The sequence below is a fragment of the Meriones unguiculatus genome, chromosome 9, assembly GCF_030254825.1.
Source record: "Meriones unguiculatus strain TT.TT164.6M chromosome 9, Bangor_MerUng_6.1, whole genome shotgun sequence".
NCBI classification, from domain to species: domain Eukaryota; kingdom Metazoa; phylum Chordata; class Mammalia; order Rodentia; family Muridae; genus Meriones; species Meriones unguiculatus.
This window is the reverse complement of record NC_083357.1, coordinates 53,291,735-53,308,021: the sequence shown is the minus strand read 5'-3', so window position 1 is coordinate 53,308,021 and position 16,287 is coordinate 53,291,735. Positions and strand designations below refer to the sequence as shown.

General features: G+C 39.3%; 2 gene segments (V, D, J or C); both read left to right on the top strand.

Annotated features, from left to right (window-relative positions):
- The first annotated feature begins 9,928 nt into the window (after nucleotides 1–9,928).
- Nucleotides 9,929–10,540, top strand: LOC110541961 (T cell receptor alpha variable 8-3-like). The segment is given in 2 exon segments: nucleotides 9,929–10,056; nucleotides 10,179–10,540. Coding segments are annotated over 2 exon segments (408 nt in total).
- Nucleotides 10,541–14,539: 3,999 nt separating this feature from the next.
- LOC110541962 (T cell receptor alpha variable 9-1-like) lies at nucleotides 14,540–15,049 on the top strand. The segment is given in 2 exon segments: nucleotides 14,540–14,585; nucleotides 14,715–15,049. Coding segments are annotated over 2 exon segments (381 nt in total).
- The last annotated feature ends 1,238 nt before the right edge of the window (nucleotides 15,050–16,287 follow it).

Genomic DNA, 16,287 nt, shown 5'->3' with positions numbered 1-16,287 from the left:
AGGTAGATATAAACAGAGAGATAGTAAATTTTTTTCATCATTTTTTTTTTACTTTATGTGCCTTGGCCCTTTTCCTGCAAGGATATCTGTGTGAGGATGTCAGGTCCCTGGAACTAAGGTTACAAACAGATGTGAGCTCCATGTAGGTGCTGGAAATTGAACATAGGTCATTTGGAAGAGCAGCCAGTGCACTTAACCCCTGAATCATGTATCTCTCCAGCATTATGGGATAATTATTCTTAATTAAAATATGGCCACTGGTGAGATTCACATGCTCCACTGTATTCCCCATAATGGACATATGAGTAACACACTAACTGGACATAGTAGATTAGAGGGAAAAAAGGACATGAATCTGGAGAGGAGCTTGTTACAGAGAATATATATATATGATTGTGTTATATATTTATAGTTTGTCTCTTTGCTCAGTTACCTGTCTCATTTACTGCTTTTCTGTGTTTATTTTCATTAATATATAAATATATATATAGTATTTATATATATATATATATAATATATAGTATTTATGTATGATTATATAACATACACAAGATATATTATATGTAATATATATTATAAATATATATGTATATTTAAGTGGAGAACTGGGGGTAGATATGATATTTCATTGTGTATCTGTGTGGCATTTTCAAAAATATTGAAAAGGCATTGAGGAACAGTGAAAGACTGATATAGAGTAAAAATATTTAAAACTGTACTCAGCTTTTTATTGTGTAACTTCTGGGTTTATGGCATTTTGGCAAGAATCCAGGGTAGCGTTCCAATCTGAGTATGGCCTGTGTTACTAAGAGGTCCATGGTGGTTTAATAAGAATGGTCCTCATGTTCTCATACACTGAAGACCTGGTGCCCAGGTGGTAGCCCTGTCTGTGGGAACACACTGAGATGAGGCCTTGCTGGTACAGCTAGTCCCTGGGGCTGGGCCTTGAGAGTTACAGCCTCACCCCACTTCCAACTAACACTCTCTCTGCTTCCAGCTCTTGGTTGAAGATATGATCTCTCAGCTCCTGCTCCAGCTGCCATGCCTGCTCCTCACTGTTCTGTCTGTCTCCCACCAAGATGGACTCTTTTCATTCTGGAACTTTAGCCAATATAACATCTTCCATAACTTTCTTTTTACCTCAGTATTTTATCACAGTAAGAGAAAAATAACTGATTTAGCATGATTTGCTATGGGGTCTAGTATGATAACTATTTCAACAGTTGTTTTAGAATTAAAAGAAATAACACAGTGCCATAGATTGAAATTCTGGGAAGGAAAATCTGAACTTGGAATTCTTTTGCCCATGAATAGCTGAGGAAAGCAGGATGAGATGGAGGAGGCTGGGCTTGGAAGAGGTACAGCTACTGTCTTGATTCAGCCTGATCTTCCAGACCATGAACTGCACCCTAGAGATTTTAAAAGAATATTGCACACAGGTGATGAAATATTGTTGTTGAAGAATCCTGAGACTTCTGGAAAGAACAGACAAATTACTCAAAAATAAAGACATTATCTCAGTAAACCAGTTAGCTTTTAAGATAATCAAAGGATGAAGAACAAAAGGAATGGAAATAACCAGAAAGAATAAAATGGCATACCTTCACAACAATCCCAAGTGTAAACGGTCTTAGCTCATCAATTAAAAGACAGCTACCCACCCTAAAAGCACATACCCAGGAGTATGCTGTCTTCAAGAAACTCACCTCACTGTCAAAGGTATACACATACAGAAAGTGAAAGGGTGAAATATATCATTCTAAGAACTTGGCACTCAAGAGCAAGCAGAAGTACCTGTGTTCATTATCTTAAAAGCAGATTTCAAGCCACAACCATTCAGAAGGCACAAATGTACCTGTACATAGGGAACTGTTGAGCAAAAACAGAGAATATTTGTAAATATATATGTGCCAGAGATAGTTTGTAAAGGAAACTATACTAGACAGAAACAGACTCACCCAGATGTAATAAGGCGTGTAACAGGGGGTGTCGTCACTCTTATTCTGGCCAATAGGTACATAATCCACACATAAATTTAGCCATGAAGCCTTAGAGATAAACTTCACATCGACCAAATGGCTTAAGGGACATCTGTAGAATATTTCATTGAATGGCCACAAAGTACATATTATTCTTGGCACAAAGTACGTCATGTAACTTTTTTCCAAAAGTGACAACATTTAAGCCAAAAGAAAACATTAAAATAGCTTCTTAAATCTTATTGCACATTAACAAAGTTAGCAGCAAAGCAAACCTCCACCCTCACAATTCAAGTGTCAAGTATTACACTCATTCTCGTAAGGTTTTTCAAAGCTGAGGAGTGTTTCTGCTAACCAAGAGACAATTAACACTCAAAAATATTTCAGAATTTTAACAAGCATATATAAATTAAATATGTATTTTATAACTATATGTCAATACAGAAAATTATAAAATTATGATTCCAAATTATTATTTGTGAGTGGATTACATGATATGATCCTGTTGTTTAAAATATTATGGACGGTTTCACATGCAGAATTGAAGCTTTTAAAAATGAGGTATTTCATAATCAGTTTGGAAAAAATTAAGAAACAAATATTTCATTCTAAATATATTTACAATTGCCTAAATCTCTTATGTAAAGTGAGATAATGTGGATTTCTTGCATTCTTGTCACTATGTCTAGAGCTATAAAAATGTGCCTTAAAATAGTATTGGAATGTCTCAGTTACTTGTGAAGTAGATAAAGACACTTCAGCCAAGAAGTATGAGACCATTCTGGGAAATACAGTAGCTGTCACTCAAAAAACCAACTATTTCATGAATGGAATAAAAAGTGGGCAATACATTTATGTCATGAATAATATTCATCTGTGGCCTGTTCTTCTAGGTTACACCAAAGTTTCTTGTTCTCACTCTGGTTTCATGGCTACTGGCACGATTCTTGATATATCATGATTCATTTAACTCTGGTGTCCTTTTGAGAACTTTGTGCATTTTTTTATAACTTTTTTGTTCTTTAAGTTACTTAGGTTTATGTTTTTCAGAGATAAGACTTTCCTAATTGCAGTAAAGACTTTTAACGTTATATGCACAGTTTTAACAAATTCTGTAGGTCCATATAGTTAACTATAGGCCCAATGCTGGACTCAGACATCTAGACTCAGTCATGTAACTGAAACTTTGTACAACTTGACCAGATTTCCCCACTTCCCCTCCCTTCCATTCCTGCATAACAACATACCACAGAGTGGATTATACTACAAATTCTTATTTTCCCACAGTCAGGGGAGCTGTACAGAAAAGTTCAAGCTGTCAGCAGCTCCCCTTTCTCCTTGAGACCCTTTTCTGCCTCCATACGGGAGTAGTAGCAAGTGATGCTGACCACATGGGCACATGACCTGGTGGTTATGTATACAGATGGATTTCTTTTAGACTTTTTTTATTTTAGAACAGTTTATTCTATGTTGCTCAGGCAAACCAAAAACTACTGGATTCATAGTTTTGCTTCTATATTTTTCTCAAGTAGCTGGAATTCTAAAGATGTGCCCTTGTATCCATCTCTGTGACATATATTTATGAAAAGGCTAAAATTCAGAATTTATAAAATGGAGTCATAAGAAAAACAATCAATAAAATATGAAAATGAGGTCATTTCTAAGTTTACTTGTTAGGAAAAAAATAGTTAAATTTTGCGTGTTTCATGTGCATTTTAAAGTATCCTCTGTGTTATTGTAGTTAAACAGGGTGGATAAACATGTGACTACCAACAGAGAAAGTGACAGTTAAGTTTTCTGGAAGCTTCCATCAGAAAACACATATAGATGGAAGGATAAAGAAATGGGTCTCATAGTGGGGAAAGAAAGGTCTCACTAAGACAGAAGATATTTTTATGTTCTCATGTGTGAGGCAATGAGTTATCTAGTCACTATCCAATTTAAGTACCCTGCCAACCCCTCCCATATTTATCACGTGGTCCCAACTCCCAAATTTCTCTCCTGAGACCCATACTCCAACCATGTACCATGCATGGAGATAACCTAGAACCCCTGCACAGATGTACCACAGGGCAGTTCAGTGTCCAAGTGGGTTCCATATTAATGGGAACAGGGACTGCTTCTGACATGAACTGAATGACCTGCTCTTTGATCACCTCCCCCTGAGGGGGGAGCAGCCTAACCAGACCACAGAGGATGACAATGCAACCACTCCTGATTCGACCTAACAGACTAGGATCAAAGGAAGAAAAAGAAACCCTCCCCTACCAGTGGACTTGGGGAGGGAAGTGTGTGGAGAAGGGGGAGGAAGGGAGGGGTTGGGAGGGGAGGAGGGAGGGAACTAGAGGGGGGATACAATGTAAATAAAGTATACTTTAAAAAAAAGAAACCTTCTAAGTCCAATTATTGTTGCCCATTTATAAGTGGACATGGCACCACCTGTTGGAGCAGGAGAAACCCACCAGGTGCTACTCCCATAAAAAAAAAAAAAAAGAAAAGACTCATAGCCAGCCACGGTGATGCATGCCTTTAATTTTAGCACTCAGTGAGTCAGAGGCAGGCCAGTCACTGTGAGTTCAAGGCCAGCCTGCTCTGTAAAGCAAGTCCAAGACAGCCAAAGCTACCTAGACAAATCCTGGCTCAAATAAACAAACAAATAAAACCACAAAAAGAAAGAAAGTAAGGAAGGAAGGAAGGAAAGAAGGAAGGAAGGAAGAGAAAGAAAGGAAGGAAGGAAGGGAAAGAAAGAAAGAAAGAAAGAAAGAAAGAAAGAAAGAAAGAAAGAAAGAAAGAAAGAAAGAAAGAACACTGTTCTCCTTTTTCTAATAGTTATCAACTGTCAACAATTCCATAGCTAGTGATGGGAATCCTCCATCTCTCCCATGCTGGAATACTGGCTTCATATTATGCAGGTCTTGTGCTGACAAGGGCAGATGTTGTGCATTCATGAGTGCATCAGTTCTGTCATGTCCAGAAGCCACGATTGTCACAGTTATTCCAACCTCTCTTCCAAGAAGGACCTTGAGCTGTGTGTGTGTGTGTGTGCATGCATGTGCATGTGATAGTGTGTGTGTGTGTGTGTGTGTGTGTGTGTGTGTGTGTATTTGTGTGTGTGTGATAGATGTACCATTTTTGGCTGAGCAATCCAAAGACAGTTTTTCTCTGTACTTTGTCCAGTTTTGAGTTTCTTCATGAATGGTTCTCCACTGATAAAGAAGCTTCTCTGATGAGGTCTGTACATTTGTTTGCATGTTTACACATGTATACCTGGCTATGATCGTCATATGACACAGAACATGTTTTTTAGCATCTGAGCTGTGTCACCTCACTTAAAAGAATACATTATAAGTCCACAATTTTCCTGTTTAAAATGCAATTTGATACTATGTTTGTTTAGCAAAAACAATGGGCTTATTCATAGAGGGTATGATCTCCCAGCCATAGAGTTTTGGTGAGATTTACAGTACCATCCTGTATACATTCAGACAAGGGTCATCACAGTGTGAAAATGTCTGAATCTATTTTTCTTTATTGAGAATCGGTCTCTTGCATGCTCCCCATGGAGCACTGAAGCAGTGCCATCTGGTGACCAGCTAAAATAGTTGTGCTGGTTATACCGCCCCCATTGCTGCCCTACACTGTTCACCTGTTAAATTATGAGGAAGCCTAGTGTAATATTTGCTGAACTGAAGTCAAATTCTGGTTGTAGCGCTCATGCCAGAAAAAATTCAGACAGGCTATCTGTTTCTCTCCCATGTGTGCTTGAGCTTGATTTGAAATAGATGCACAGGAATGGGGAGTTAGTGCTGTTTGGAAACCAAGCATAGCATTGCTATGCAGGTAGGAGGGCTTTAACTCTTCCTTCTCTTCCTGGTGAGCGGAACTGTATCTGCAGCTGTGTCCCTCACTGCAATGTATAAATATTATGAGGAATGGAAACGAGTGTAGATGGATAAAAATGTGTCACTTAAGGACAATTACACAGCAGAAGTTTTCCTTTATTTATTTACAGTACCTCCCAATGTCCAAGTGTAATATTATGTTATAGTAATTTCCCAAGTAAGATATCTTTTTAGGCAAGGAATCTCTATGGTTCTCCATGAAATATGCTATGTAAATGAAAAAGTATACCACAGAAGAATATTATGAACTTTGTTTTATGAATCAGTTTCACTTCAATTTCTTATATATCTCTCAATCCTATACTTTATATGTCAAGAAATCAGACTGAATGCCCAAGATGAGGAGTTATTATTCTAAAGTAGTTTTTCTAGTTATTATTATTCTTTTATTCTCATTGGAGTTCCTTTAGGTTTTAGCAGCTCCTCCCAGGGACACACTGTGATACAAAGCTTGACACTGTAGAACTGGGGTGGATTTCAATCCTTAGGGGCCTCTAAGTTCTTCTTGACCAAGGACTTACAGAGAGGTGTATCATATATGGCATTGAGGTTTTTGTATAATAACAAAGTTGCTGATACTAAAATTGTCTGAATTATAATTTCACACAACCCTCAAAACTCAGAAATACAGAAATATTGGAATAAAGTGTAAAAAGGGAAAAGCATAATAATAATAAAATCCCTAAAAAGCAATACAAGCATCAATGTTTCTTTTGTTTTAATCTACAGCCTAAAATGATTACATTAAATATAAGCAACAAAAATTTTCAATCAAAAGAGAAGAACCGTGAAGTTAGTCTAAAACCACCAGGCAATACAGAATTCTTTAAAAACAAAGCAAAGCAACAAAACAAACAAACAAAAAAAAAAACCCTTTCAACTGACAAGACAGACTGAAAAATGAGAGTATGGGAAAAGTTATATGCCATGCTAGTACCCAGCATAAGAAAATGATAAACCTGCGTTAATATCAGAAAATTTTCTGTTATATGTAAATTATTCCACATACTTAATTCAATAATTAAAAAATAGGGGAATCTCTTTTTTCAGGGATGTGGGCCTTAGTAAGTTTTCCAGCACATGGTCCCACACCACAAATATACAGGCAGCACTAGGTGGACTCACTGGATATTTATTTGGAACAAACAAAGAAATAAACACAAAGAATGCATGAAGTTCAAAAGATGGGTGAGTAGGAGAGGCATCTGAATGAAGGAATGGTAGTGGATTGGATCCAAACACATTATATGCATCAATGTGTATGAAATAAAATATTTAAGTAGCAATGAACTGGAAAATGGTCAAGAATGATGGAGCATGAGTCTCATGGTAGATGTTCACTGATGACTTTAACTCCTTCTTATCTTCTGAAATGTTATACATTTCCCTCTGTATGTGTTAGCTATATCCAACACATTTCCATAGGCTGTGATTTACCACTGTTTAGTTCAAAATAGATTCTAACTTAACTTCTTATCTGATCCCTTATCAGTGAGTTACTTTAAAACTGTTATTTAACTTCCAGATACTTGTTGCTATTTTGCCTTTTTTCATATTAGTGATTTCTACATTATTTTGTAGCCAGCAAACACATATCTATTCCTTCTGGTTCACTGATGTATTTTGAACTGTCTGGAGGTATGATCTGCCTGGGAGAACAAGGTTTTTACACTGGCCAAAATTTCACTGCATTGACAAGTGTAATGGTCAGTACAGGTGTCAATTTGGTCTAATTGGTTGCTCTAATTTAGTGCCAGTTTTTGTGTCTAATTAGCTACTTGGTATTGGGTGTTGGAATCTATAACTCTAATTGCAGATTTAGCTCATTTTAGCTCTCTCAACTTCAACTTCTCTCATTTTATGACTCTCTTACAAGTACATAGATGGAGATAATATCTCTTCTTTACCAGGGACCCTTTATATATAGTACTACGTATACTACCTATTTGACTTCTTGCGGTTTTTTTTTTTTTTTTTTTAGCTCCAGATGTCTTTTTTTTTTTAGCTCCAGATGTCTTAAAGCTGAAGTGGGAAGGAAAAATCTTCTGTTTCAGAAGAATGGCATGACTATTGACCCCAATCAACATTGCCTCCATTAGACTACCCAACTTCTACCCACTGAAAATTGCTGGATACTTAGGTGTCTAAATCAAGCTGCTCCCACGATTTCTGTTTCTCTGGTCTCTGCTTCATTGGTGCTTGCCTAAGGAGTCCATGGCTCTTGCAAATTTTCTTTTACTAATTTCTTAAATCTTAAACCTCTCAGGTGTGTGTGTGTGTGTGTGTGTGTGTGTGTGTGTGTTATAAGTACCTTCATGAGTCTCTTGTTTCTTTGATGATGAATCATCCCCAAACTAGCCAGACCAATTGATACTGGCATTTTGCTGTCTCTTCTCAGTATTGTGTTATCATTATTGCTTATCTAAAGCCACTGGGTCTTCACAAGTCTGATTAAAATAGATACGTTTGTTTAATTCTGAGGCAAGGGTTCACATGTTAGACTACTATATTATATGCATGTCCCACAGGCCCTTGCATCAATGTAACTATCTTTATATCTACCAGAACTTTCCTTGATCGGATGCTCACTGCCCCCAAAGGCTTATAAAGGCCAGCCTGAGAAGATTAACTTGAATGTTTCTGCATAAGTAATGGCTATGATAGGGGCATAGTGAGAGAGCACTGCATCTGAATTGTAAGAACATTTGTGGCCTTCATTCTGTGAGAAGGAATCTGCAGGCAAACACCATTAATGAATTGTTTGTTGTGAGCCAAACAAGGGTTGGGTGTGTGGAGGTGAGGAAACTTGGGAGAGATGGTGGGAGAGAGAGCATTAGAGTTGAGAAGGTTTACAAGACTCTTTTGTCCTATTGGCCCTGTGTCTATAAATCCTCCCTAATAAACTGAGAGTGGGAGAGATGCCCAGACACACACACACACACAGAGACAGACAGAGAGAGAGAGAGAGACAGAGACAGAGACAGAGAGATAGAGAGATACACACACAGAGACACACAGAGAGATAGACCTATACACACACAAAGAGGCAGCGGAGAGGGAAAGAGAGAAAATCTTAGATCTAAGAGCCATCTGGCCACTAATGGGATGTCAAACTGATTTTCTTTGTTCTGGATCTCTACAAAAATGTTAATGAGAAAATGGTGGGGAAGTCAGAATTTTCTCTGGCTGCTTACACTGAAAAAAAGCACAGTTTAAAGCTTCAGTCTCTGAGTTTTGCCTATGTGACAGGCTCTTGCAGCTTACTGCTTTTATACCCAATGAGCCCCAAATTTAATGGCTTCATCATATGATCATTATTTTTCTAAATAAAATTATCCTTCTATTGTACACAGCTTGTTTTTCTTCAGGTTAAGATTTGACACAATATAGATTAGTTTAGAAACATGAATTGCACTCTAGACAGAAATAATGCACTATTTTGTTTCAAAAAAATCTTCATCTGTGGGGCCCCTAACAATGGGAGCAGGGGCTGTCTCTGACTCTGTTGCCTGCCACTGGATCCATTTGCCCTAATTTGGCTGCCTTTTTAGGCCCCAGCAAGAGAGAATGCATTTAGTCCCTCTGTGACTTGAGGCTCCTGGGTGGGTTGATAACCCTTGGGGGCCCTCCCCTTCTTTGAGAAAAACAAGAGGGGAGAGTGGGGGCAGGGATTGGGGGCAGGGAGCGTGAAGGCAGGACTGGGAGGAAAGGGAGCTGGGATCAGTCTGTAAAGAGATTAAATTAATAAATAAATGGAAAAAAAGAAAAAAAATAGGGGAAAAGTTTTCATCCTGCAGTAGCCGACAGAGGGCGACATTGCACAAATTAGAGATCTCCATTTCTGATCCTCACCTTCAACTTAGTCCTTCCTGCCCTGCAGGTTGCAGAGTATCTGCCAGTTGAGGAGAATCAAGACGCCAGAAAGTCAGGACCAGGACCACTTCTTTAGGTTTTTCTTTTCTTTCTTTCTTTCTTTTTTTTTTTTTTTTTTTTTTTTGAGAATTTCACCTAAGGAAGCTGTTTTGTCAACTTTGTGCCACCTGTCTCCAAGAACTGGGAACCGCAGCCACTATCCTGCTTGAACCAAGCTTTTCCATACAGGCATCAGCGGTGTTTCCTGTAATAAGCCATGCTCTGGGTCCTGACCTCCTTCCTGGGGATACAATTTTTCCTGGGTGAGTACAACTATTGTTTGTAGATGCACACAATTCGCTGTTTTTCTTACTTAACTTTCAGTAAGATCATTTTTTCATCATGAAGTCCTCATTGCATTTACCGACTTATTTTGATTTCTCAGGAGCTGTCCAAACACAGTCAGTTACCCAGTCTGATGCCCAAGTCACTGTCTTCGAAGGAGAGTCGGTGGAGCTGAAATGCAACTACTCCTATGGTGGAGCCCTTTACCTCTTCTGGTACATCCAGCACCGTGGCCGCGGCCCCCAGCTTCTCCTCAGGTACTACTCAGGAGACCCAGTGGTTCACGGCATAAACGGCTTTGAGGCTGAGTTTAACAAGAAGGACTCTTCCTTCAACCTGAGGAAAGCCCCTGTGCACTGGAGCGACTCGGCTGTGTACTTCTGTGCTCTCAGCGCACAGTGTCTGGGGCTGCAGGGGGAGCTGAACACAAACCTAAGAATCTGGGGAAGATACCACAGCTGAGTAAGGAATTCAAATAACCTCGTGGCTTTCCAAGTTGGGCTTCTCTGGAATTGTTACTTTACTCTGCCATTGGGACCTATCTGGGCTATATCTGCATTTGGTCATGGCTCCAAGGAAAAGTGACATAGCAGGATAAAAAGCACTAAATGATTCCTGAGACATGTTTGCTTCCTTAATGGCTGTTTTTTAGACTGGGTTTTCTACTGACTGAGACTCCATGAGACTTGAAAGTACAAGTTAGTTCCACATAACTAAAGACTGTAAAGGGGTTTACATAGTGTGGACCAGAGGGAGAGGTGTTGGCTTCCTCAGCGTTAGACTGAAGGCTAGTGTCAGGAAGGGTAACTGCTTGCACTCGATGCCTCAAGAGCCTCAGAGACACTCTCCACCTGTGATGGTTGATTTAGTCCCCTTGACTCAGGGTAAAATCACATCACAGAGCATCTCAGCAAGGACTTATGTGGATCAGGTTGGCATGTAAACATGTCTGTGTCAGATTACAATGACCACTGTGGGAAGACACAGCCTGAACATGGGCAGCACCATTCCGAGATTGGGCCCTAAGCCCTGAACAAAATGGAGAGAGTGAGCAGAGCATGCCAAGCAAACATCCTATGCTCTTTGTTGTTGATTATGGAGGGGATGTGACAAGTTCTGTGGCTGGGAATTCCATTCTAAGCTGGACTGTAACCTAGAATTGTTAGGTCACATAAATGCTCTTCCCTCTAAGTGATCTTTGTCAGATTCTTTTTGTTATAGCAACTGGATAGGGAACTAGGATGCCATCCTTACTCCAACAGACTTAAGAACACAGAGTAAAGAGACAAGAGGCAAGAAAGAGACCACAGTCTGACCTCAACGGGTGAGACGATTTCAAACAGTGAAGGGCACCCTTTTGTGGAAAATGGGGGTCTGCAAGGAAAGAGGGGAATACTTGGAGTTTGTAGAGGGGGTTGTGATAAAGACTTGTGTGCAGTTGCAAGGGGCCATGTACAGGTCTGCAGCCTCTCATCCCTGGTGTTGTCTGCTCATTTGAGACAGACTGTCTTGGGAAGCAGGCTGTCTCACCAAAATGTTTCATTTCTGGGGTTCACTGGGACTGGAGTAAGTACAGCCATAACCTCATAACCTCCAGCTGAGACATACTATCATATGTGATCAATGCAATATTATTTATTCTTCTGTAAGTGTGACACATGTTTCTTAAATCCACAAATGAAGTAGAAATCAAACCTCAAAGCTTTAGACAGTAATAAATGCTATTTGAACAAATTATAACACCATTTAAGTTTATTTGTCTAGATAAATACAGTTTTACTCAAATATAAAGTTTCAATTAAAATTTAAAACATTTGCCAATAAAATTGTAATTGACCTTGTTTTTCTTCTCAGTGTTACTCTTTCATTATCTGACGACAAAGTTTGCAATCTTTGATTCCCTAGTTTGTGTTTTGCATTTGTAATATGTGTATGTGTGTGTGTGTGTGTGTGTTAACGATGTGTAGCATATCCTGGCATGGTGGCACACAGCTTTAATCCCAGCACTCAGGGAGGCAGAGGCAGGCAGATCTCTCTATGAGTTCAAGGCCAGCCTGATCTACAAAATGAGTTCAGGATAGCCAAGGGTCCATGCGAAACCCGTCTCAAAAAAATCAAACGAATCCAAACCAAACCACCACTACTGCCACCACCACCACCACCAACAGCAAAAACAAAACAGTGTGCAGCTCTGTGTTTTTAAAATATACACCAATAATAAAACATTGTAAACATGATTACAAAGCTTCATGTTTTCACTAAAATAATTTGGAGGCATGAAAAATTTGTAGTAATCTATTTCAATGTTTTGAACTGCTATGAATCAATTCAGGAAGAAACAATATGTCACTTTCAACGGGCCTTTGGGCAGGGCAGTGCCAGAAGAAGTAATGGCAGTCTCAGTCAGAAGTCAGGTTCACAAAGACCAATAGGTCACAAGCAGTCATCATCAGCCCTCTGCAGTTCAGTCTGCCTGTATCAGCCCTTGTCACCTCTCCTCCCAAGTTCAAGTGGGCATATATGAAGGACCAAGACTAAGCAGACCACCTAGACTCAGAAGATGCATGCCACAACCAGGCACCAATACTCACTGTTACAATTCAGAAGTCACTAGGACATATTTTTAAGTATTTACAATTTCCTTATTTCTCTTATAATGTGAGGTATATGGGATATTCTTAGTTCAATTTATATTTCTGTGAAGAGACACCTTGTCCTAGACAACTTATAGAAAAAAAGAGTTTATTTGGTCCTTACAGTTTCAGACAGTTGAGTCCATGACCTTCATGGTAGGGAGCATAGCAGCAGGCAGGGGTGCATGGTCCTGGAGCAGTCCCTGACAGCATACATCTTGAGACACACCACAAGGTAGAGAAAGTGACATTGGAAATTTCCTGAACCTTTTCAAACCCCAGAACAGGATCTTGCCTTTTAACTCTACCCAATTTTACCAGCTGGGAACCAAACACTCATGAGCCTATAGAGACCCATATCAGGGAAAAGACCATAGTTTCTATTTTATTATTATTCATTTTATTAAAAAAATTAGCATTTGTTACAGTTCATTCAATTTGTATCCCAGCGGTGGTCCCCTCCCTCGTCTCCTCCCAATCTCATCCTCCATCCCTTTTCTCTCCCTATTGCCCTCCTAGTCCACTGATAGGGGAGGTCCTCCTCCCCTTATATTTGACCAAAGCTTATCAGGACTGATTGCACTGTCTTCCTCTGTGGCCTGAAAAGGCTGCACCTCCAAGGTGGAGGTGATAAGAGAGATTGTTACTAAGATCAAGTCAGAGAAATTCCCTTTTCCACTTACTAGGGACCCACTTGAATACTGAGTCTCCATTTGGAGATCCTGTTCCTTTCAGGTCTTTCTATCTTCCCATTATTTCATAAAACTCCATGCTCTCCGCCCAAAATTTGGCTGAGTCTTAGCCTCTTCTTTGATACTTTGATCAGTAGAGTCTTTCAGAGGCCCTCTATGGTAGGCTCCTGTGGTGTTCTCTGTCTTCTCCTGTTTCCAATGTCTATCATGTCTGTCATGTTTGTCCTTCTGAATGAGGATTGACTGTCTTCCCTAGGGTCTTGTTGTTTGTAACCCATAAGCAGAAAGACATACATGGTATATACCCACTCATAAGTGGATATTAGCTATATAATATAGGATAAACATATTAAAATCTATACTCCTATTATTATTTTTGAAGTGATGGAGATAGACCCAAAGTCCTCATGAATTATAGGCTAAGTGCTGTATCACTGAATAATACCTATACTATTTTAAAAATTATTTATATATATATGTAATAGAATATTGTCATTTTTCTTTGCAAAACTTTTATTAGGTTTAGTTTCTTGTGCTAAAAGTTTATAATATGAAACAAATTGCTATTTTAAGTAGTGACATTCCTTAAACAACATTCATTAACTTACTAATTAAAGAAATATTTACTAGCTTTTTAAAGGATTATTCCACTTGTCCAAGTATGAAGACATCACAATTGAAAAACTTTGTTTCTTTCTTCAAAAGTAATTTGGTAGTGATTAAATATGTGTTGACATTTCTTGCTTGTATATTTTTCCAGTGGATTACCACATGTTCCAAACTGGCTACATGAGACACTTAGAAATGGCATGCAAATGCATTCCCAGGGAAGACAACACACAAGGTGCAATTAAACCTGTCACAACTACTATTCAGAATTACAGAAATACCATCCAGTAACTACAAGTGTGTTAAGCAAAATAAAAGAGCCAAGAGCAGCAAGCTGTCATTGACTTCTGAGAATATAGGTCAACAATCCTCTGAGGTGTTTAAATTACCCACATGTGTTGGGGGGGTGTCTACCCAACACATAGCCATTTCCTGTTTAATTCTGAGCTCACAACCATCCTTTCACTATAACTGTATTCTTTCCTAATGTAAGAAGTTAGGGTCCACATCCTCCCGTGGCTCAGAAAATGAACTCTTCCCTTGGCCTTATGATTATACTCTTCTTAGTGCTTGGTAAGTGGAATGACACATTGAGCTTCTGTCTTGTCCCATGATATTGATGTAAACTTTTATAGCTCATTTTCCTATGATGCAGAACCCAGGTCATAGCTGCACTGAATTGTCATTAATTTCTCTTTTTAGGAGAAAGCAATGGAGACTCGGTTACTCAGACGGAAGTTCACGTGACGCTCTCTGAAGGAAGTTCTATGACTGTGAATTGTTCCTATGAAACCAAACAGTACCCTTCCCTGTTCTGGTATGTGCAGTTTCCTGGAGAAGGTCCACAGCTCCTCTTTAGAGTCTCAAAGGCCAATGATAAGGGAAGCAGCAGAGGGTTTGAAGCCACATATGATAAGGAAACCACCTTCTTCCACTTGCAGAAAGCCTCACTGCAAGAGTCAGACTCGGCTGTGTACTACTGTGCTCTGAGTGACACAGTGACAGAAACCGCAGCAGGAGCTGAGCATAAACTCTGAAGAGGAAGGGCCTGGCTTCTGAGTGTTCTGAGATCACTCTTTTAGGGACCACAGCAGGTCTTCTATTGTTGATACTCACCACACACCCAGGTACTGCTAGAGTATAAAAGCATCCAAACTAACGTTAAGAACAAATTAGGAAGGAAGCATGCCTTACTTTAGACTTTATCAGGATGAGTGAAAGCAGTCACACACAACAGTGATTTCCCTTTTTAGCTTTTGTTTTGTGAGATGGGATTTCAGGTAGCGCAGGCTGGCCTTGAACAACTTGTGAAGCTGAGGTTGGCCTTGAACTTTTCTCACCTGCACCTCCAAAGGGCTAGAGTTACAGGCATGAAACATCATAGAAGGCAGAATGTGCAATTTCTTAAATACAAAATCTCTTGTTGAATAAAATTTTCTGTATGTTCATCATCCCCTATAATTCTAATCCACAGAACTTTACTCATGTCATTAATGGAATTATCATGTGTAGAGACAAGCCAAGACTTATGAGGCTGCATGTTCCTCCACATCTACCTGGTAAACTGCAGAGAGAAGGGGTTATTTTATTTCCTCTCAAAGTCTGATAAGGTATTTGTTACTTGTAAAGATTCTTATGTTTGCCTGAATTTAAAAGTAGAAGCCCAAGTGGACACTGAACTGCCATGGGCTACATCTATGCAGGGGTTTTAGGTTCCATAGTAATGGGAACAGGGACTGTCGCTGACATGAACTGTTTGGCCTGCTCTTTGATCACCTCCCCCTAGGGGGAGAGCAGCCTTACAAGACCACAAAGGAAGACAATGCAACTACTCCTAATGAGACCTAATAGACTAGGATCAGAGGAAGGAGAGCAGGACCTCCCCTATCAGTGGACTTGGGGAGGGACATAGGTGGAAAAGGGGGAGGGAAGGTGGGATTGGGAGGGGAGGAGGGAGGGAGCTACAGGGGGATACAAAGAGAATAAACTGTAGTTAATAAAATAATAAAATGTAAAAAAATAATAAATAAAAAATAATAAAATAAATAAAAGTAGAAGTAAATAAAATGAAGAAAAGTAGAAGTTTATGTCTTGTGACAATACATTCCTGCCATTTTTATTTGACATTCTTTGTTCTTTTGGCCAAAATCTAGCACATTCTGTAGCCTCTTCCTTATGTTTCTAGTGTGTTCTTTTTCAGTGTAATCTGTCAGCAGTCGTGATATGCATGGACTAAAAAGATGCTGAATCTTGGGTGCTTTGGTCCTGGGGGAAA